This window comes from Chelon labrosus (genome assembly GCF_963514085.1).
Source record: "Chelon labrosus genome assembly, chromosome: 4".
In the NCBI taxonomy this organism is placed as follows: domain Eukaryota; kingdom Metazoa; phylum Chordata; class Actinopteri; order Mugiliformes; family Mugilidae; genus Chelon; species Chelon labrosus.
The window spans coordinates 28,066,237-28,088,010 of NC_140340.1; the positions used below are offsets into that span (position 1 = coordinate 28,066,237).

General features: G+C 39.8%; 2 protein-coding genes across 2 annotated transcripts; one reads left to right on the forward strand and one right to left on the reverse strand.

The window, feature by feature from the left end:
• Positions 1 to 247: 247 nt before the first annotated feature.
• On the forward strand, positions 248 to 3,956 carry LOC311487110 (neuronal vesicle trafficking-associated protein 1-like). Its single transcript, XM_084543229.1, has 4 exons — positions 248 to 579; positions 855 to 971; positions 2,447 to 2,557; positions 3,628 to 3,956. Exons 1-4 carry the CDS (start codon positions 451 to 453, stop codon positions 3,826 to 3,828), a joined length of 558 nt encoding a protein of 185 aa, XP_084399355.1. The 5' UTR covers positions 248 to 450; the 3' UTR covers positions 3,829 to 3,956.
• A 1,280-nt stretch (positions 3,957 to 5,236) lies between these two features.
• stx18 (syntaxin 18) lies at positions 5,237 to 20,795 on the reverse strand. The gene is made up of 11 exons (XM_084542137.1): positions 20,572 to 20,795; positions 11,149 to 11,216; positions 9,612 to 9,727; positions 9,433 to 9,510; positions 9,193 to 9,259; positions 9,004 to 9,095; positions 8,382 to 8,473; positions 6,683 to 6,741; positions 6,166 to 6,235; positions 5,983 to 6,063; positions 5,237 to 5,894 (listed from the first exon to the last, which is right to left on the reverse strand). Exons 1-11 carry the CDS (start codon positions 20,722 to 20,724, stop codon positions 5,799 to 5,801), a joined length of 972 nt encoding a protein of 323 aa, XP_084398263.1. The 5' UTR covers positions 20,725 to 20,795; the 3' UTR covers positions 5,237 to 5,798.
• Between the last annotated feature and the right edge of the window lie 979 nt (positions 20,796 to 21,774).

Sequence of the window (21,774 nt, forward strand, 5' to 3'; positions counted from 1 at the left end):
CCTGCGTCACACCTGACACGAAAAAAAAAAAAAAAACACGCACACAGCAGCGCAGGAACAATAGAGTCAACCCATCAAGAGAAGTGCACCGATTCAAAACGCGACTCGACTGAGCTGGTAAGTGTTTGGATGCGGTAAATCGCTGTTCTTCTTTTTTTTGTCACCCCCACGGTGATGCATTATTGCCATTATGTCGAAGCATTGCGCGTCCTCTCCTGCGCTTTTGTGGTTAAGAGGCCCACATATGTGTCGCACACCATGCACATCATTTAGTTTAGATCTGAGCTGCTGTTTTCACATGTGGAAAAAAAATAAATCATGCATTTAGGATTTCTCGAACGGGTTGTGTAATCATTCAGCGGCAGAATAATCGATAATCGATAGGTTTTTGTACATTAGTAATAAGCGCGCGTTTATCCCTCCAGGTTGGTGTCTCTTCGTGCGGGGAAAATGGTTAAACTGGGGAATAATTTCAGCGAGAAAAATAACGGGAAGGTGGTTTCTGAAGACGGATTTGACACCATCCCTCTCATAACACCATTAGATGCCAGTCAGCTGCAATTCCCCCCACCAGATAAGGTAAGGTGTTAGATATTTTTCCACTGATTGCATGAGTGAGGGGCCCAGTGTCTTTTTTAAAAAATGTATTTCATTTCCATTGGTGCAATTAAAGAAACGTTTTTTTTTTTTTTTTTTGAGGGTCACCAATATTCATCTTTACACATTTATTATTTCTATCTTTAAATACAAATAATTTCACCAATCCATGTCTCATTTCCTCATGAAGCTACAACTGCAATATGATTGGATCACATCCCATGCGTACATATGTGTGTGCTGTGTCTTTCTACCAGGTGGTGGTGAAGACAAAGGCAGATTATGATGGTGAGAGCAAGAAGGGAAAGCTACGATCTCCCAAAATCGCGGAGTTCTCCATAAGCATCATTGAAGGCGTATCTGAGCGACTCAAAGTAAGAGTAATGTCCCTGCCACCGTCTGTCTTTCATGTATCATCCCATGTACAACACACACTCCCACACACGCATATGCCCGAGGAGCAGGCAGCTGTCTCCCTGCAGCTCCGGACATTTGTCAATGCCTTCACAATATTCCCTCTTGAGTCCGAGTTGTGGTCTGGGGCTTCTTTGCTCAGGTCTTATTCATGTCATCCTGTCAGGCTACACAGGGAGACATAATGCACAATGATTCACTTAACCCCGCCCTGAAACTCTCATTAATTCAGCTGCTGCCATGGCGATGGCCTCCAAATGACAGCATCTCTCCCACCTCCTTTAACACCCCGCTGGTCTGCAGATGTGTTTCTCCCTACACACCTATGGAATGACTAACACAGGTGGTTTTGTAAACTAAAAAGTGAAAACACAACTATAGTTAGGTGACTGAGCTGCATATGCAAACAACTTCCCCTTTTCACTTTAAAATTCATGAACCTCCATAGTGTTGTGCGTGAAGGCTGCAACGCTCTCCCTTCACATTTAAAACCAACAGGTGAAACGGTCTCTTTTGTGCCATGTCAAGCTTCATTTACACACCGTTAATTCTTAAACATCTGAAAGGCAGAGAGGTGCATCGCTGTCTCAGAGTACACGGCTCGTCTCCTCACATCAGTGCTTTGAAACGCTGCAGGCAGGGCTTTCATCACGGACAGCCTCTCTCATAAACTCCTGTTGCTTCGCTTTGTACATGTTGTAAAGTGTGCTTTGCTGTGTCACTGCAGGAATCAACCTGGTAGATAAAAAGTATATTGTTTCATTCATGTTGATACTCACTGTGTCAATCCTAACGGGCAACGATACTTCGATGCTCCCTATCCACAAAATCCTCTGCATCATTAACAATAATGATGTAACAGCACACTGTGTCTCTGTTGCAACTGTGTAGTCAAACAAACAGTGAGGGAGCTGTTTGAAAAAATCCAATTTCTCATACAGCATTCTGCAAAAATGCTGCAAATGATCATGTAATTAATGCATGATGTCTCACAAAAATAACCCGAGAACATCTTTAACATATTTGGCAAAACTGAGGCGTTTTCTCTCACACTTCATCGTCTCTTCCCTCTCCTGCTGCCCACAAACACCAGTAGCTGTTACATAACTCCCCTGAGAGGTGAGAGCTGGGCTGTGCAGATGGTCACACAAGCCATTTGCTCCGTTGAGTTACTATATGCAGAACATCACATACCACTTTTGCAGCCGGATGTATCTACATCCATGCATTTGTTTTCTCTCTAATGAGTATTTTAACTTAAATACTACAATGTTGTACTGCTATCTAACCTTTATTATTAAGAGATAATAAAGTGTTCCAATCTGCCCACTCGTTTCCTTTTAACAAGACAGACACAGTGAATTTGTGGTTTAACGGAGCTGTCACGTACTGTGAGTCCTGTGCCGATTATGCCATTGTTGCACATCTCCTTTAGGTGACCTTGCTGGTGATCTGTGCCCTGGCTTTCCTGGTGTGTGTGGTTTTCCTGGTCGTCTACAAGGTCTACCAGTACGAGCAGCCCTGTCCTGACAGCTTTGTATACACGGTAAACACTTTTGAGCATTCATTGTTGGCGACAGTGCCCAGATGTTAACACCTGAACATGGTGAACCTTTGTACTTTATGTTGCAATAGCTTTGTTTTAATAACTTAAACGTGAGCAATCATACAAAAGGTATGCTCATATTACAACCAGACATTCATAATGGATTTTAAATTGCAGCGTGTTGCAATGAAGCTTGCAACACACAAAGGATGGTAATATTCCTTTACCAAGACTCTTTATCACAATCAAAGGAATTTAATTGAAATTGACAACCCTTTTCGATATCTGACTTGCATGGGACTGGTTTGTAGACGTAATCTTTATGCGACGCTGTCATTTTAATGATATTGCTACTGCCACACATGAGTGAGGCTTTGCAACTTTTTACAGAGAAAAAACACAACAATCTTCCTTTTCCAGATGAAAAGTTGAATAAATAGGAAACACACTACAGTGGTTTTAGTGTTAGAGCCCCACTGGTCTGGAATGATCACTAGCACTAATGATGACTAATGTCGGTTAGCTAGTTCAGTATTATAGTGTAATACATTATTGAATCTGCTGTCTTTGACTATATATATATATATATATATATATATATATATATATATATATATATATATATATATATATTAGAATAGAACAGAGTAGAATAAAAGTTTATTGTCCAGCCAAAGGTGGAAAATTGTCTTACAGTAGCATTTTGCACAATTGCACACTTGTCACATGTGGCGACAGTCGGCTGCTGCTCATCAACTGTTACACATTTTCTCTTAAAACTGTGGTATTGTCTTGTTTTGTGTATAATCCTAATACATTGGCACAGATGCTTGTATAAATAAGGTAATGTGGTGTAGCTTGTGCTGAGCCTTATTTTTCTTGTCAGATTTTTAGGCAAATTGTGTTCTTTTGCTCTGAAGCTAAACCTTTTTTCTCCGCTTATTTTGTAGAATTTATTTATATTTTCCTGAATCATAATGTTTTCACCTTTTGTGTTCACGTACTTACCCACAATGCAGATTGAATGATTTATCATCTCTTCGTATGTTAACTCTCTCCTTCCGGAGCAGCAAGGTCGCTGCATGCCGGCTGGGCTGTACGGCAACTATCCCCCTCAGGGCCCTGGGGGCCGTGGGCACCTCTTTACCCTCATCAACCGCTACAACATGGCCAAGCAGACCATCACTCGGTCAGTATCACCATGGATGACCATTATGTCTGAGGAGAAGGTTACCCAGCAGGAGACGGAGACTGCCCAGAAACTGGCTTAACCAACCTGGGATCAGGAGGTGGCTGCCCCTGCTGCAGAAAGATAAATAATATGGTTGTGCCATTCAAGCAAACCTCAGAGTCCAGTGACTTTCTGTGGGTGAAAAATCAACTTCTCTTGCCCGAGGTGCTAATGCTGCCTTGTTGATATCATTTGGTCAGCTGATATGTACTGTAGCAGGACATCTGCGGAAATTTTGAACATGTTTCAAGCAAAGTGAGGCTTACAGTCGGGTGGATTCGTGGTTTGTTTGAATAGCATATGTTGTTATTTATTTACACTTTAAAACAGAGTGGCAATCGTGTAGAAAAAGCCACAGACACACACACACTGACACACACTCACTGTCTTTGTACATACACATATGTAACAGAACTCACAATAGTACTCAGATTGTGAAATGACTGTGAACCATCTCGTGTCTGCGTCGCTTGTTTTAACGCACATGCACGCACGACTCTAATATCGATCAGTTGGCTTTGATTATCTTTTCCGATACATGAAGTCCTGATGGAGCATGTCAGACCTCTCGAGGTCAGGCAAGTTGTACATTTCTCACTAAGTTTGCAGCACATTTGCCATTGAGGTCATCTATGTGGAAAATATTTTACTTTCATGATATTGTGAAAAATTGAGGCTTGACTTGATAAAACGTACCAGCGGAAAAAAAATATTTTAAATTGTGTTGTTTTGAGTCAGCCCACATTGCTCTCTGCATATAGTGCTGTTAATTTTTTTTTTGTATTTAAATCATCAAATCTTTTTAACAGGCGTTAATGATTGTTTCCATTCATTTGAACTCTTGGTGAACACCATGTGCTTTTCTTTGCTGGCTACATGAGACTGATTTAATATTTACTTTTCATAGCATACATTTTATGCTATTGTACTGAATGTTTTTGCATTGCTAGTGAAGACACTGTATTGTGCAATGCTTCGCATTGATTAACGTCACTATCGATGGTTGTTTTCAGCCATCACAGATGCTAGAGTTAGGTTGATGTAGTGAAACAATCTGACAGTAGTTGCTTGTCCTGTTGCTTTTTTCTGTGTTTGTCATTTAACTTACCCTGTCACAAATTATGTACCTTTTCAAACAATGTAACGATTACCATTGAAGTGCATTTGCTACATAAAAATGTAAAATGAAAATTTAAATAAAGTGCCCACATTTCACACAGACGTCCACGTGGAATCCATTTATATGGAACGCTTTCATGCATTATTTCAACAGTAAATCTAGTCAGTGCTGCTGCAGCTCCCCTAGAGCTGAAAATAATTACTGCTAATAGTTCAAGTTCCCTTGAGTTCAGATCAAAGAAAAACGCTCAAAGCACTTTAAAACTGGGAGTAGAATCAAGGTTAAACTCATATCCCAAAGTAAGGAAAGAAGATACATAATTCAAACACAAATATTGCTTAGCTTTACTAGAACGTAAGATGTATGTCAGTACAGTCATGCTGTCATAAATGTCAAATAGATCTTTGTGATGCCTAGAAAGGAAACCATTGTTAAGCATTTGAGAGTGAAGTATAATTTACAATATCTCATGAGAGAAATAGAGATACAAGTTTCCTAGTGCATTAATTTGTTCTAAAATGAATCAGCAGATACCAGTGTTGCTTTTCAGTCAGCTTCACAAAGATAGATGCTGCCAGTCAAACCTTTATAAAGTCCTTCAGTGGTATAGAAAGGTTCACTGGATGGATTGTTAAAGTGAACACGGAGCTCGCCCCCACAGAAGTGCATTTATTCATCAGAGCCACCCTGAAAGCACTGGACAAAGATTAATAGATAGCATCACAGATGAACAAACTGCCGTCCTCACTTGCACACACAATCTTCATGAAGAACAAGTTGTCCATTATAATAAACTGCATTCAGTCTGAGTGTTGCTTCTTTATAAGATTTCCAATGTGTACCAGCTCCAGAGTGCTTCCTGATGCATTGTGTCCACGGGGGCAGTTATGTTAACTGTCATACCAGTCCAGGAAGAGGAGAGAGAAAGAGCACATAACCAGGAAGAAGAGGATCCATACACGGAAGCCAGCGTTGTTTTTGATTGCCTGAAGAAGTAAACAGAATGACTGATTGGGCTCACTCATATCAACCAAAAGAAAATTGCACGTGTCTGTTTTATCTAGTAAATGGTACCTCTCGTATATCCTCATTGCCTTCTTTGACGTTCTCTGTTGCACCCACAACCAGCTGATGGATATTGTCTATTTCAGTTTCCTGTCACAGAAATTGAGACGTATGATCAGCTGATGTAAAAGCTCTCCTGAACACACCGCATTTAAGTGACTGAGGGAATGACATGGAAGGAACTCTGCTCACTTGCTGCAAGACTTTTTCAGCGAAGATCTCCTGAAGTCTCGAGATCTCCACCACTTTCCCCTCAATTTGCCTGGTGGGCACAAAAAGTAAGCATGACACATCCCATTAAAATATCGTGCCTAGCATATCTAAGCCTTTCCAGATGGCATTAGTATCACCAGGGTAGGTCTGGTGTTTGGTGATTTTCACCTCAGGAGTTCTGTTCCATCTGGAACAAACATGTCCATGATTTTCTGTGGCTACCACCACAACAGTGTCATCTGCAAATGTCCTCGGGTCATTTTAATACTGTCTCACTCACCTGGCTTTTCAGTCGTGAGGACCATGTCATTTTTTGAGAAGGGACACTGCGTAACACATTCACACAAGGGTGTCTCTGCATTACTACAGTTCCCTAATTACATTTTTACAATTCCCTCACACTACTCACATGAACAGAATGAAATTACTGACCTACCCCGGTGATAGTAAAGTTGTTCAGAGGAGTCTTATTAAAAGATTGTGCTGGTGCACTCACCTCACTTCATCCACCAGGCTGTTCATCTCACTGATCAACCTTTGGTTCTCCTGCTCAAACTAAACAGAAAAACAGAACTTTTAAAGAGGACATTCTAACTCAATATTTTTATTTTTAAGTTTTGTATGATTTACAACTAAAAAAAAAAAACTAATTCATCCTTTACTGCCTCTTATAATACCCCTCAGGAAAGTCAACTGCCTTCTGACTGAACAACTTCCATAATCCTGCAGAGAGGTGACAACAGAAGCTTGTGAACACCACCTCTTCCTCTTGAAGTTATTGATCAGAAAAGGCAATCAAACCTGTCTGTACAAGGATGAGGCTGAATATGATCCAGAATAAGAGAGGGGACAGCTATGACAGCAAACAGCAGGACATCTCTGCTGGTTAAATATTATGCTCATTACCCAGTTACTGTGAGACAAAACGGCAGATTTACTCTTTTTAATCACAAGCCATATATAATGTCAGGAGACGGCTACAAAAAGATTTACAACTTACTGGACATCCCATGGAGTCCAGTTAAATCCATCATCAAGAAATAGAAGGAATATGGCACTTGTTTAATTCTGCCTAGAGACAAAAACTGACTGAGAAGCGAGCAAGAAGAAGACTGGTGAGGGAGGCCACAGAGACTCTTACGACCACTCTGAAGGATTTAAAAGCTTCAGTGGCTCAGATGGGAGAGACAGTACATATAATAACTGCAGCCCAGGTTCTTCACCAGTCAAAGCTGTATGGGAGAGTCTCAAAGAGAAAGCCACCGTTGAAAAAAGCTCAAATGAAATCTTGCCTAGAATTTATTTGGTCTGATGAGACAGAAACTGAGCTTTTTAGTCATCAGACTAGACACTGTTTGACAAAGACCAAACACTGCACATCACCACAAACACACCATGTCCACTGTGAAGCATGGTGGTGGTGGCAGCATCATACTCTGCGGATGCCTCTCAGCAGCAGAGGGGAATATGAGTGCAGAAAAATATCGCTAAATCCTGGTGGGTAATCTGACTCAGTCTGCAAGAGAACTACGACTTGGGAGATTTATTTTCCAGCAAGACAATGACCCCAAGCATACAGCAAAAGCTACACAGAAATGGTTCAGAGACAGCAAGGTGAATGTTCCTGAGTGACCAAGTCTAACCCAGATCTCAATCCAATCAAGAATTTGAGACTGGAAATGAAAAGAGTTCTTCACACCTGATCCCAATGCAAGCTGACAGAGCTTGAACTGTTTTGCAAGGAAGAATGGAGAAAAATTGCAGTGTCTAATTGTAGCCAAAGGTGCAATTTTTTATCAAAAGTGCCTAATTATATTGACCATGATTACATCTGACACTGTGAATTCATAAATATTCACATGTATATGACAGAGAATAAGAAAAAGGATAATACACCTACAAAGTACTCATAAATGCTGAACAGTGAACAGGTCTGATGATAATTCAGTTTATCTAGATTGTGGATACGATGCATTATCTGACCTGTAAACCTTCATATTGGTTTGTCTACCTCAGTGCAGTTTTTGTAATGCCGAACAGCCCAAAATTGGTCCCTTTACAAACCGAATTTCTACAAAGCAATGGCTGGAATTAATCAAAGGGTGGCTGTACATTTGGGACACACATATGTCTTACACAGATCTATACATTTGGTACACCCTATAACATGAATAAAGATTTTTAAGGTGGCACACCATTTGGATCTCCTCTGGAGATAGCTCATCCTCCACTCTGCCCTCCTCCCATAGGTTGACGGGGTTATCCGGCACCTCTGGAACATTCTTCTCTACAGGAAAGGAAACAGATAAATGAATTGCATTATAATATAATAGCAGGCGTTAAAATGGGTTACTGTGCATTCAGTTTCAGTTTTTGGCATAAATATTATAAAATCAAAAATGCTATGTTACTTTAAAGGTGGGACGATGGTGAAGATACCTGCAGCCATTGCCTCATGTGAGCCATTTGTTTGCTTTAGATGTAGATATGAATGAAGATGGGCTTAAGATTGTTAACTGAGACTGCTCTGAACAACTATTTATCTTGCAATTTATATTTTACGTGAACTGCGTGAACACCCTGGATGTGCAGGATTGGCCATTGATCACATACATAGTGCTACGCTGTAAAACACTGCCACCTTGAATGAAGTGCACATTATGAGGCAAAAATAAACAACAATAAACACAAATTCCATAACCAACAAAACATGACTCACAGTCAGTGAAGTGAGTATATAGCAGCAGGGTTTCTTTTTCTGGTATTTGTGCCTTCACAGAAATAGAGCTTTGCGTCTCAGGGGACTCAATAACTTACCAGAACTTTCCTCTTTGACTATTTTTTCCTCTGCAGGCTCCACTTCCACCGTTTTCTCCACCCGACTGAGGCGCTCTGGGGCCAGTCTTGATCTGAAACCATAGAGCACAGAGGTATGTGAGGCACAGTTTCAACAGTTTCAACAGCATGATGAGCGATATTATATGAATGAGGGATGAAAATACTCACAGCCTCTTCTTGTCCACCATTCTCTTGACTCTTATTGCTCTCTGCTCAGAATAAAGCTTGCACACTCCTTAAAACCAATCACAAAGATATACGTGATAGGACCATGTAGCCCTGTTTTGTTAAAATATTGGTTCAGATGCAACATGAGGCAGTGGGGCAAAGAGCCAATGACATATGGAAACATTCAAAATACTCTCTGTTCAGCGCAGACTCAGATTGTAATTAGTTGCACAAACTCACCTTTCAGATACATTTCAGTGAGGTCCAGCACTGCTCCCCGGTGCTCTTTCACCTGAGCTGATGTCACCTGCTTCTCTGCTGTGGTGACAAGCAGGACACGTTCACTTAGAAAATATAGACTACCTGACTTTGCTTTAAACAAAAATCAGTGTTGAGAGTTTTGAAAAACTATAACATACCTTCGTTTCGCAGCTGCTTGATGGCTTCAGAGCAGGTCCTCATGAAGATCTGAGCATCCTGATCGATCTGGTCTCGTTCAGTGTCCGTCATGCGGGTCAGATCTTTTGAAATGAGGCTGTAAAATGCACAAGAACCATCTGAGCATGTTTAAATACCTTTACCTCTACTACACTTAACTAAGCCTGATGAATACACTGTAACTTAAATGTTATTTTATCAAATCATTTTTATCTGTGGTTTGATGTATGTTCAATACAATCATATTTTATGCCTTTCTGTGTTGGGGACATGGTAAAACATTTACAATAAAACAATATTTTAAAAAGCTTGCAAAGCCATTGTTAATAGAGAAATTATCCAGTCTGCTCCTACACAATTTTTATAGATTCTGTCAGTCGGCTGGTCAGCTGGTCTGTTTGTAGTCTAATATGTTTCTAATTACTAATGGTCACAGAGTTCCTTGTCTTTATCTTTATGAAAAATTAAATTAAACTGGCATGTGTAATTCATGGCACATTTCAGACGCGATCAAAGAAGTATTTGTCTTTTACGACTGACACTGACTTTTACCACTGATATCAGCGAAAATGAAAAACTGTATTCAAAATAGTGTTTTCATTAGTATCATCACCTTAAACTACAAATCTTTGTGTGTTTGTAAGCTTAGAATGAGTGTATTATATCTACAGATATTCGTTTCAGTACCACGTTTCTACAGTAGTTCAGGTCACACAAATCAAACACAGGACCTTTCATTTTCCTTTTTTTAATGGTGAAATGGCTGCCACTTTCAAAAAACAGAGATAATGGATGAATATCTTCTGCATTGCAATTCTTCCACTAGATGCCACTAATTGCCTTTGAACTTAGTTTCCATCATATGTTAAAAATATGTATTGTATTGCTTTATATTGTATTCTGTTTTAAAGCACTTTAACCAAAGCCATTCTTGGGCTGCACAGATGACAAGCTAAACAAATTCAGTAATAATCTATAATTACTCTGTCAGCAAAATTCAAGTTAATAAGAAAATTGGAACATAGGTACGAGAGTTGCGCATATCACCCTGGATTTTCCCACCACCAAATACCACTGCACTCGACCCACTGGCATCCCTTATGTTTCGTCAATGTGTTCTTTTGAGGCTTTATCAACAAATCACACACCCACACCTACAAAACACAGAGGGGCCTTGAAGAGAGGAAGGCCTGGATTAGTCCCTGGGCGTGATTTGTTCTCCACTTGGTTGCAGCTCAATTATTCCAGACAATTAGACTGGAGCCTGCTGCTACAGACCACCCTACTCGATGCTGACCTTGTGCCAGCAGCCAGGCCCTGCAGCAGCACACACACATACACATACACACACTGACATGTTTAAAAGTCCCATCAAATAACCCTGACTCCTGACCTGCTCTAAATTTTTTCAAGATCAAAGCGTTGGTCCCCTCATCAGCCTTCCTTGCAGCCTTGGAGGGTTTTGCTGCGGCTGCTGTTGATTGTGGTGGATTTCTGTGACTATTTGGAGAGGCTTACCTTCCGGCGCTCACATAATCTTTTCTGTGTTGTAGCAGAAAGTCTTTGAGTTTGGTGATGTTCGTGATCTGCCAAGATAAAGTGAGAAGACACATCACTCGACTTCATTACATTCATGTCAATGAGACTCTTTAAAAGCTACCACACAAACATGTAGACACAGTCGACCCAGTATTCAGAAAGAGACTTTAGACATGTTTAGGAAACTATTTTCTCCCGACTATATTCGGACAGAGCCAGAGTAAATATATAATTTGATATTTATTGGAGACGACAGGCGACCAATGTCTATCTCTGTGAATTTTCAATATTTACTTATGACAGTTCATCAGCTCCTCGAAGTACAAAAATGAAACCTACAATTTCCTCGTCAAACAACTCTCATAAATAAAACCATGAGCTGCAGACAGAGCACTGACAGAGTGATCTCTAATAAGCTTTAAATTCATAATCTGTTACTATTTCTTGCAGAGAAAATGTTCAAGTGTGTGTGTGTGTGTTTACAGGGAAACCGGAGGAAACTTGGTTTAATCCAATATTTGCTCCAGTAATTCGGTCAAATATTAAAAAAGACCAAATTGCTTCCCTGTCCACAGAGCTTTGCTGGCAGGGTACAAGTGGCTGTGAATGCACACACAGCATGCTGTGTTGCATCCACAAGAAGACAGAACTCAGACAAGCCCAGGATTGAAAAATGACACACTGACTTTGACTGTGACAGCGACCACAGAGCGTGGGGGATTATTTTGATAGCATAACAACGCTGTCTTCAGACTTCAACCTTTTCACTCTAACAACCTCAATTATCAAATTGCCTTGGCTGTAAAGAGTAACCTGGCACCAGCCGTCTAATAATGTCTCTAAACATTCATTTCTAGCGTCACAGTGACCTGAAGCAGTGTTGGGTTTGAGCTGGCGTTTAAGAACCGACAAGTTTTTCAATGCAGAAAGGAGCTGTCACGATAAACAGAGCAGAGATGCATCTGAGAAACCTAAAACTCTCCTCTGTTGTAGAAGGTAACTCAGTGTATGTTAGAGTATCAGTATGACGCTGACGTGGGTGACATGCTAATGCAGGCAAGGGCTTTTAAGGCGAGCTGACCCTTGTAATAATATAATTATTTGAGGTCAAGAGTTAATTGTTGTTCAGTCCAGTTGAGCTTAGACAGCATTTCAGGGAGGAGTGGACTTTCTGTTTAAAGTCATTCAAAATATTGTCAGTTTAGCGCTTCAGTGTATGAGACAGACAAACAAACTCGTGTTGTGAAAGAGATTTCTTCAGAAATTAATGCATGGAGACACCATTTTCATAAACCACAAAGCATGTATATTCTTGGGTCTTTTATCGAAACATGTAAAAGTTTTAGTTTGTGCTTTCTGATTAAGTCTTGAGGTGTTATTTTGACAGGAACAAGTCAAGGCTATGTCTCCAATGTGGAACATACATTTGTAATGTAATGTAAAGCGACAATAATTAGTTTACTCATATTACTTTGAAAATTGAATTACTGACTAGTTTAAGAATTGTGCATATTTTGTTACTTTCTTAATATTCAGTGATAAAAAAACTGGATGTGTTTGGTGCGCAGACTGTGAGGCACTTTATAGCTTAAAGTGGTAAAGTGATGATATATCATCATGGCGTTTGGGATTCTGTAAATATATTTGAAAAGATCTCAACTTTTCAAATTTTCTCTATGTTTTCTGCTTGTAACTGACTCTTGGCCTCAGCTTTGAATTTATGTAAAAACTACTGTATATTTGACGACAAAACTTATGTTCATGGTACTACCCTGTCTTGGCCAGCAGGCAGTGCTAAATCCAAACCATTGGGACATGCTGAATCAGAAAAAATGCTGTGTAGTCGGGGTGCAGGGGAGTGTCAAGACTGCTGCTCTGGGGGTTGAGCTGTCTCCTGTGTGTATACATTGGAGCTCAGATTCCCAGCACAACCTCAAGGGTTTGCAGGGGGTCAGAGGGATCAATTGCTCTTGTAACTTAAGACCTTAAAGAGCAAGTAATTCCTCAACAATGAGGGAGGGGGTGGCCTTGTGCATGCAGCTCACTATATACATGTGTACGTAGGTATGTGTGAGCGTGCGTGTGTGTGTGTGCATGTGTGACCGGCGTAGGGGTGTGTGTGTGTGAGGTGGAGCTCACAGTGAAGGCAGAAGGAGACAGTCTGCCGGGCTATATCTAATCTCGTCATCATCAAAGACCCCCACTTTACCTCCTCACTTTCTCCTTCCCCCTGCGTCCCTCCAGCCCTGACTGAGCCCAAACAAACCATCAGGGGGGATTATTATGAGGAAGAAAAGAGAAAAGGCTTAGCTAAAAGATTTCTAAAGAGCCTGGACGGCTCTTTGTTTTGTTAAATCCAGGTAACTGACAAAATTTAATGATGACTGCCCTGCTTTGGTTTAAGTCTCTGTGTGTCCTGACCGTGGGCTATCCATGCTGACGCCATGCTACGCTGTGCACAGGCCTGAAACAGGGACGATGCTTTAGTGGAGAAGACTGTTCCACATGTTGACTTTATTATCATGTTTATGTCTGACTCTCAGATGGGCTGAGTTTTGTCTTCTCGTGTCTGTTCACAGAATGCTTCAGTCAGCTCTATAAACAAACAAAAAGCAATCAAACAAAGCTTTTAAGAATATTGATGAATTTTGTCTTTCACCTTAGTTCGACATGCTAAAGTTGTATTAATGCTTTCCACTGGATAATTCTCTTAGATTCAAAGATGTGGCACTTGCATACAGTCTTGGAGTTTGTTTATTTTTGATCTTACATGTCCAATCAAGCATGGGTATAAAATCTCAAATACTGTGGGGAGTCTGAATCATATATTTCAGATTTTGCAACTCTTTTGATGCAAAGAGCATAAAACTGAAACAGCCAGAGCAGTGCCACCGTGTTGTACAACTGTCACATTTCTAAACTTTCACAATTCACAACAGAATAAAAGAACCAAGACAGATTGTCAGAGTTGGTCAGAGTCTGCAGCTCTCCTGCTGCTGAAGCTCGGTGAAATACACTCAGTTAGTGACATCACCATTAACAGAGGTCTCGTAGTCTGCTTTGAACCAATTTCTATGATGTTTCCATTGCTACATTTTGAAGCAATCACATTTCAACAATCAATTTCATATGAAACAGATGCAAAGGCTGAGGCTGTTGCAAAAAATCTGGATGCCACAGGACACAAGACAAATGAACAGTGTTGCTTCTGTGAAGGGCAGGTGACATGGAGTCAAAATCAGATAAACAGACACGACAGACACAAAACAAACACTTGTGTCAGAGTTGCTCTGGGAAACAGCACGTTAATCACATATTCAATAAATGTAAGTTACAATATGTACTGCTATGTGATTCCAACGTTTTGAGAAATAAGGGAAAACCATCAACTCCTCTCTTGCTCAGTGTTTACATCTAGATAACACTGAGTAAGAATCACCAGCGTGCTGGTTGTATTACTGCAATATGACTTGTCCCAACACTGCCACTCTTATCAAGACTTAGTCTTCCTCTACGGTGTAAAATGCTAAATGGCACATATCCTGGATTCACGCTGGGAGGCAGTTTTTAAATCTCACACCCAGTTTTTGATTTCTGCCTGGTCTTTTGAATTTGTCAAGCCGTTTCAGCCAAGCCGTGGCAGCTTCATTTCACCCACTTCAAACATAGTAAAGAAAGGCTGACATGCTTTAAATACAATTATACATTACTATGAATACTGTAGTCATGATGGTAATAAAATCACTGGATCTATAAGTTGTGCAGTTATGCATATACCCCACCATTATGCAGCAAATACACCAACTAATGATAATGGGCACAACAACTGATGCTTGAGATGCTTCATAAGGTAGCTTTTCTATATTTTATTTTATTTTAATGCGTAACAACACCAAAGCAAATTCCTTGTATGTACAAACATGCTTGGCATAAAGTATTTTCTGATTCTGATTCTGATTTAAGAAGCACCAGAAAATTCTCCCCAAAAATATCTGCTAGGTCTTGTGATTTGTGAAAATCCTAGTAATTTTTTATTAAGCTTTAGAATATGAAATGCACAAAATGTAAAAACCTTCCTTCTGTATATTATAGATTATAAATCACTGAATATGGAAAGGCACTTAGAATAGAAAATCTTTTTTTCTTGAATCGAGATTTGGTCTCAGAACGTTAAAATGTGCATGCCAAAAAATGAAAACGAAATAGCCTGACAGATCTGAATAGAGCCATATAATTTGTAGAAATCCTGGAAATTGTCCACTGGGAAGAAACAGGCTTTTAAGCAGAGTGCATAACAGATTCTAATACTGACAATAATTGTGAAGCTCAAACCTCATTAAAAGCAGAGAAATATAACTTGAAGGCAGCAAACAACACTTCTTTTCACCTTTGCCTCAAATTTCCTTTCCTATATTGCAGATGAATGGTAACCACAGTTGGAAAGCAAAAACAATATGTTTGCTGTTATTCTAACAGCATTGTTGGCTTCAGTTTCACTCAGTGCATTCAGTATTAACGTGAAACGACAATTCCTGCAGAATACCCCATGACTTATTTCAACATCTTAATATACAATAAAAGGGCTCTTTTAGAGCTGTCATCTGTTTAAGCAGATGTTAAGTTTCATGGTTCAGACTGTATTTCGGAGTGTCAGGGTCAAGTATGCAGCCTGCTGTCATCTCTACTGGTAGTATTTCAGCGACTGCAAATCACAAGAACTAAAATTTGTCTAATGACAAAGCCTTACAACTTGTCTGTTGTGCTTGACTCTACTTTTGTTCGGAGGAAAGCATTTAGCCTGGTGTATCCAGTGTCCGTCTCATGATTTAGAGTTTGACATACATCTGTAAATCTGCGTTTGGCTGCCTTTTCCACGTTTATTTTCCGTTTTGTGAGTCATCCAAAAACATTTTGTTGCATGCAGTGGAACAAAATAAAGATTGCGCTCAGGCCTGACAGCAGATGCCTCAAAATTCAATTTGCCCCAGCTTGCGTGGAAAAACAGTGAAGGGATTAGGCCAGCTGGTAAAGAGACCATTTAGCAGCGCCGGTCGTCTCAGGATGATCCCCGCAAATTGCCTGGTACAGACTTGGCTTACTTGAATGTGAGCGTAACGTAAAACAGTAGATTACATACTTCCATACAGCTCACAATAAAATGAGGAAAGTGAAACTCTACTTCTCCTGAGACAAAATCATATATGACATTATGGTTTTGTTTCTTAGTTCCAATGATCGTTGTTCTTTCCTGCAACAATTACGAGACCTGCTATTCCAAAATACATTACATGCACTAGATAAAATTGATGCATGCTAAATGTAACAAAAAAAAGTCATAAAAAAGTTCAGTGCAGGACTGTTTTTTTTCCACTAGTGTATCTAACTAACTGGAAAGTGAGGGTATATTCAATAAGGAATATAAACTAAAATACTCAACCTGTGCCTGTATCTCTTTCATAAATGTTTCATATTTTACAGACAATACCTTTTACTGTACGAAAAGGCTACAAAAAAGTGCACTGTATTCTCTCTTAAGTGTCACTGCTGTATCATCTGCTCTCAAGGTTGTACGCCATCTGTTAAACACAAAAGTAAAATCAGAAAGCCATCCAGTTTCATCTGAATGAAAACATTTGTAGGATCGTAAAAATATCCCCACCTACTTTTTCAAAGTTTGATCTCCAACTCTCTTTAACATCCCAGTGTAATTCAATGAGAAAATATCTTAGTGTTTACAAACTGCTTTTGTTTGGGCTGATTTCGTTCATAGCAACCACAATTTCAATGAAATGTTAAATGTTTAAAAAACACTCCAGACTCGGAAACTTTATCGTCATTGAAAAAATATAAAGTAAACCCGATTCTCAAAATTCAAACTAAATGTTTTTAAAATACACAAGCATGGTATTTCAGTTGGAAGTTTTCACAAGGAAGAGCCCCTTTAACAACACAACATACTTTTAAGAGCTGGCTGATAGCCGCACCTTTCAGTGTTTCAAAGAAAACACTGTGAGGAGGAGCCATTACTAAAGGCACAGCGGGGAGCCAAGCACTATTTTCTACACCCAATTTAACAATTTTAGAGTGACCTCCTCCATTTAAACTCGAGAAGGGCAGCATGCTGTGGAGAGTGACGAGGTGAGCGGTGAAATGGAGATCACAGTGCACAAAACCAACCCCTATGAGGTAAAAGATTCCCCTGACCAAACCCCATCCTGCAAACACTGGCCCTCTTATTAGTCAATCAAACCTTTTCTGCATTGCCTTGAAAAAAGCTACATTTCCTTTCTCACTGGGCTGATTTTTGAGTGGAAAGAAGTCTCACAGGACCACTGTGTATTTGTCAACTTTGATGTTTTCTTTCTATTTTAGTGAACCTTCAGTGGGAACTTGGGAGGGAGGAGAGTTAGCGGGAGAGTTCTGCATGTCTTGAAGGGCACCCACATCTGTTGTGCATTAGGTGCCGGCCGTCAACATTGTTACTGGGGACCTAATTTAATATTTTCTCTGTTTTGATCTTCCACCTTTAATCACTGGCTCTTGGGAGGATCGGCTTTCCCCAGAAATTGTTTGAGAGCCGAAAGAAAATGTTATTGCAGCGTGTTTATGGAATCATACATGGGAAGAGGCGACTTGCGCAAAAAAACGCCGCCTGCGTCAGGCCGTATAGACACAAGAATGGATCGCTGAGATGGGGGAGATGTGGGTGAAAACCGCGACATAACTGTAAGCAGTCAGGACATTCCAAACTCGCAATTTCAATTTCTGCAAAAACTGCTTCTCCAAGATGGTCTGAGATGATATCTGCAGCGTGAACGGAGACAGCGGTGGAGTGGGGGAGAGTAGAGGGCAGGCACCACAGGATAGGTTCGGGTTTCTTTTGAATCAGCAGCGGTGCTTTTATTAAACCACCATTTCTAATATCAATGTAACATAACATAACAAAAACCTGGCTGTGCAGTGCTGCTGCAAATGTTTGACTCAGACTGATGGTTGGAGACATCAGGTACAACTTAAAGCCCTGACTCCCCTAGGGAAACGTAAAGTGGTTCTTCAAGGTGCCTTTGAAGAGGTTTGTGCTCATGATATTCATGTCAGACCAAGGACTTCTGGCTGCATAAGCAATACTCATGAAATGGAGAAAAGCCTTTTACTTGCCAATGATCCGTCTGTTACTGCCAACTGTACATGATAGCTCTGCATTTCAATGGAAGAATACAATTTAAGATGTTTTTTGTTAAGTGTCCTGAACTAGTTAAATGCTAGTTTTACTTTTTCTTCCAAGTTTTCAGAGTCCCATATATTTAGACTTATGTGAAATTACACTTAAATTCTACAATTAAAACAAAATTACTGCACAAAAAGCTTAGCTTTTTCTTTTATAAGAGGTAATGAAACTAAGTTTCCTTGCTGATGCTGTCGGCTCTCATGAGCTTTAACTAGTTTAGGATATCACAAGAAAACTTGGCTTCTCTATATTGGACTGAGTGACCTTTACGGTTTTTAAAGTAATTTTTCAGCTTACTGCAGCCTACAGTCAAGATCACATTTGGCAATTTTCAGGGTCAATTCAAAGCTCAGAGCCCAAGCCTGTCATTGTTGGGGGGGGGGGGGGGGGGGGGGCAATGATACTCGACAGTTGGCATAAAAGTGTTCTGCTTAAAAATTGCTGAGGCTGGCCAGTTGGACCAAACAACTTAACTTCTGTCTGCCTAGATTTCAAGCAGAGCAGAGTTTTATTCTGAGCTGTGCACTGAGCAGGATCTGAACACTCCTGTAGTTTGACCTGGGTTCAAGGCACAACGGCGGCATTTTATGACAGCTTTACACAAAAGTTGTTCAGTGAACTTTATTTTTCTGTGTAAATGATATTTTGGAAGTGATACATTTCAAAGGTATATTAACTTAGGTTGTGCTAATGCTTTTTTACGGTCTATCTTTAGTCAGTTTTCATTGCAATAACAGCTAGAAGGATCGGTAGAGATATCAAAATAATTTTATTAATTTATATCGTTATTTCTGAATGATATGGAAAAAGTACTGCACAGCAACAAGCTTGAGCAAGGCCAGCTGCACCCGCTCTTTTGTTATGACAAAATAACACCAAACAATGGCCATCTGGAAAGACATGGCACCCATTTAAACAGCTAAAGAGCTTACATTAATTTGGTTGTTTAAAACAATTGTGACTAAGTATGAAACCACAAAGCTGCAAATATTTTGCAGAGGTACGAGACAACATTGTATAGTAGCTGGAAAACACATCGTTTTAATCTGCAACGACAAGTCTATGGAACAGCAAAACGATGCCTCCTTACATGAGCTTGAATGTGTCTTTTATTGACGAAGACTGGACACTGAACTGGATTGGTCTTCAGATATTCCCCATTGTCCCATATAGTCATTGTCTACCAGTGGTGCTTTCTTTTCTTTTTACAGATCATTGATGCCTTTGGCTGAAATATAATAGCTAGTAGTTCATCTAAGAAAGAAAACCTTAAACTAACCTATATTTATTCATCAATTTGGTTTTCAGAAAATACACTGGTGTACTTTTCATATATACCAACGTTAATGTCACAAGACAAGCAGCGCTGTACATAGACAATGTAAGACAATTGAATCCCTGGTTTGTAGATGACATGGTAGCAAAGTATGTGCCAGAGATGTAAACTAAAACTAAAAGATATGAACTGCAATTTACACTGATGCCAGAAGAGAAACCTGCAACATGGGTGTGACCGCAATGAAATACAGACATAGTAAGACAACTGACTACCAATCTCCCTTCGGAGATTAATAAAGAATTTCTGATTGTGAATGTATAGAAATAAAAACTGTTTCCAATACAGGGAATGTAAATAAAGCTCTGAGTAACTCAATCATAAGCTGTACAAGGCTTATTGTTTGTAAGAGTGCTCTGAAAATTATTACAGTATAAGGATGCAATACTATATTGTTAGAAAGACATTGAGTTTTTTCTTGAACATGAATGAGATATTCACAAGAGAATCAATATATATTTATCTTGTTATTTACTGTACTGGCCAACAAGGTCGTCAACTGATTTGCAAGATTTTGCAACACATACCTTGTTACAAAATCAGGCTTTGTATTTCGCAAACTACTAAAACCCATTTAATATTATGCTACATTCAGAAAAATACTGTACACACTGTAGGTGGTTGCCTTGCTAACTGTGAACATCTGGCAAACACTTCATTAAGAACTTTCCTTTGGCATCACGTATTGTCAGTCCTACTGTACGTCTTTCATATGCTGTCGCTGCTTTTACAATGCAGGAGAAAAATCCGTTTAACTGAAATAGTGCAGATGTTAACGGCTCCCTAAATGTGTCGGTGCTAGCTAAGTTAGCTAAAGCTAGCTTGGGTAAAAACTTACCACGTCTCTTGCCTTCGCAGAGAAACCGCTCTTTAGTCTGCTTTTCTTGAAAATTTCATCTTTGGTGGAGTCAAAGCCTATTCCTATGGCCTTGTTCCTGGTTTTGACTGTCTTGACACTGGCTTTGAAAAGTAGAGTTATATCCGCAGCCATGTCTGTGCTCAGCTGCAGCGCACGGACCGCTGTAAACAAACTGACACGTCACCAAGTGAGGACGTCATTATCCTGCGACGCGTGGATTTTCTTTGAGACAGAGAGAAAAGCTTTACGTTTCACTTTAAGGGCTTGTCGTATTTATATTTTATGGCGTTTATTGCACTTCATATACATCGTGCAAACGTCCTGCTTTATGCCCAGTAACATTTTGCTTTGAATCAGTTGTTGCTGCGAAAATGTTCAAATAAACAAAAATCTCTTAAAAACAACTTAAGTTTAAAAACTCTTAATGAAAGCATGTGAGTTTGGTGATCACGCTAATTACTACTAATTAATTTATGCAAAATCTTCTGCTCTAGGCTAGCATTCTTCTATTTTTGTGTGTGTGTGTGTGTGTGTGTGTGTGTGGGGGGGGGGGGGGGTAGTTGGGAGAGTATATACATACAGATAATCGATCAAATAATCAACCTGTCTGTCTCTGCAGCTGTGATATAGATGATCATACAAGAGATGAAAGTTTCGCAATCAAAAATCTACTATTGAAGTTTGACCTCTCAACATATCCAGATCTAGTTGTATTTCCAGCACAGCATAAAATTGCTTTTTGTAATGTTGTTAAATCAAATCACCTACGAAGCAATTTGGCACTCCTTCTACTTCTCAGGTCTTTACTGACTCTGGAGATCACCTGCATCTTTCCTGCTCTACGTCTCCACCATCAGCACACTGCACAACTTTGCAGGGGCGAATGAATTTGGAAATGTAGCTGCTGCAAAGACAGGATGCAGTCCACTAGCTCCAACAGGAATATTACACACTTAAAATTAAACTGATGAAAAAGTCATTTCAGTAGTACAGAAACAATAAAGAACAATGTAATCTGGTTTCATATTCTGATTTAAAAAACAAACAAACATGAGGTTTGTCCTACTACAAAGGTTTCAATCCCGCTGGCCTCCTCATCATTCCATTCAAAGATATCTTGTGACCTGGTCAGCAGGTAACATTTATATGCCACTGCATCTGCAAAGGAGGACATTAAAGATG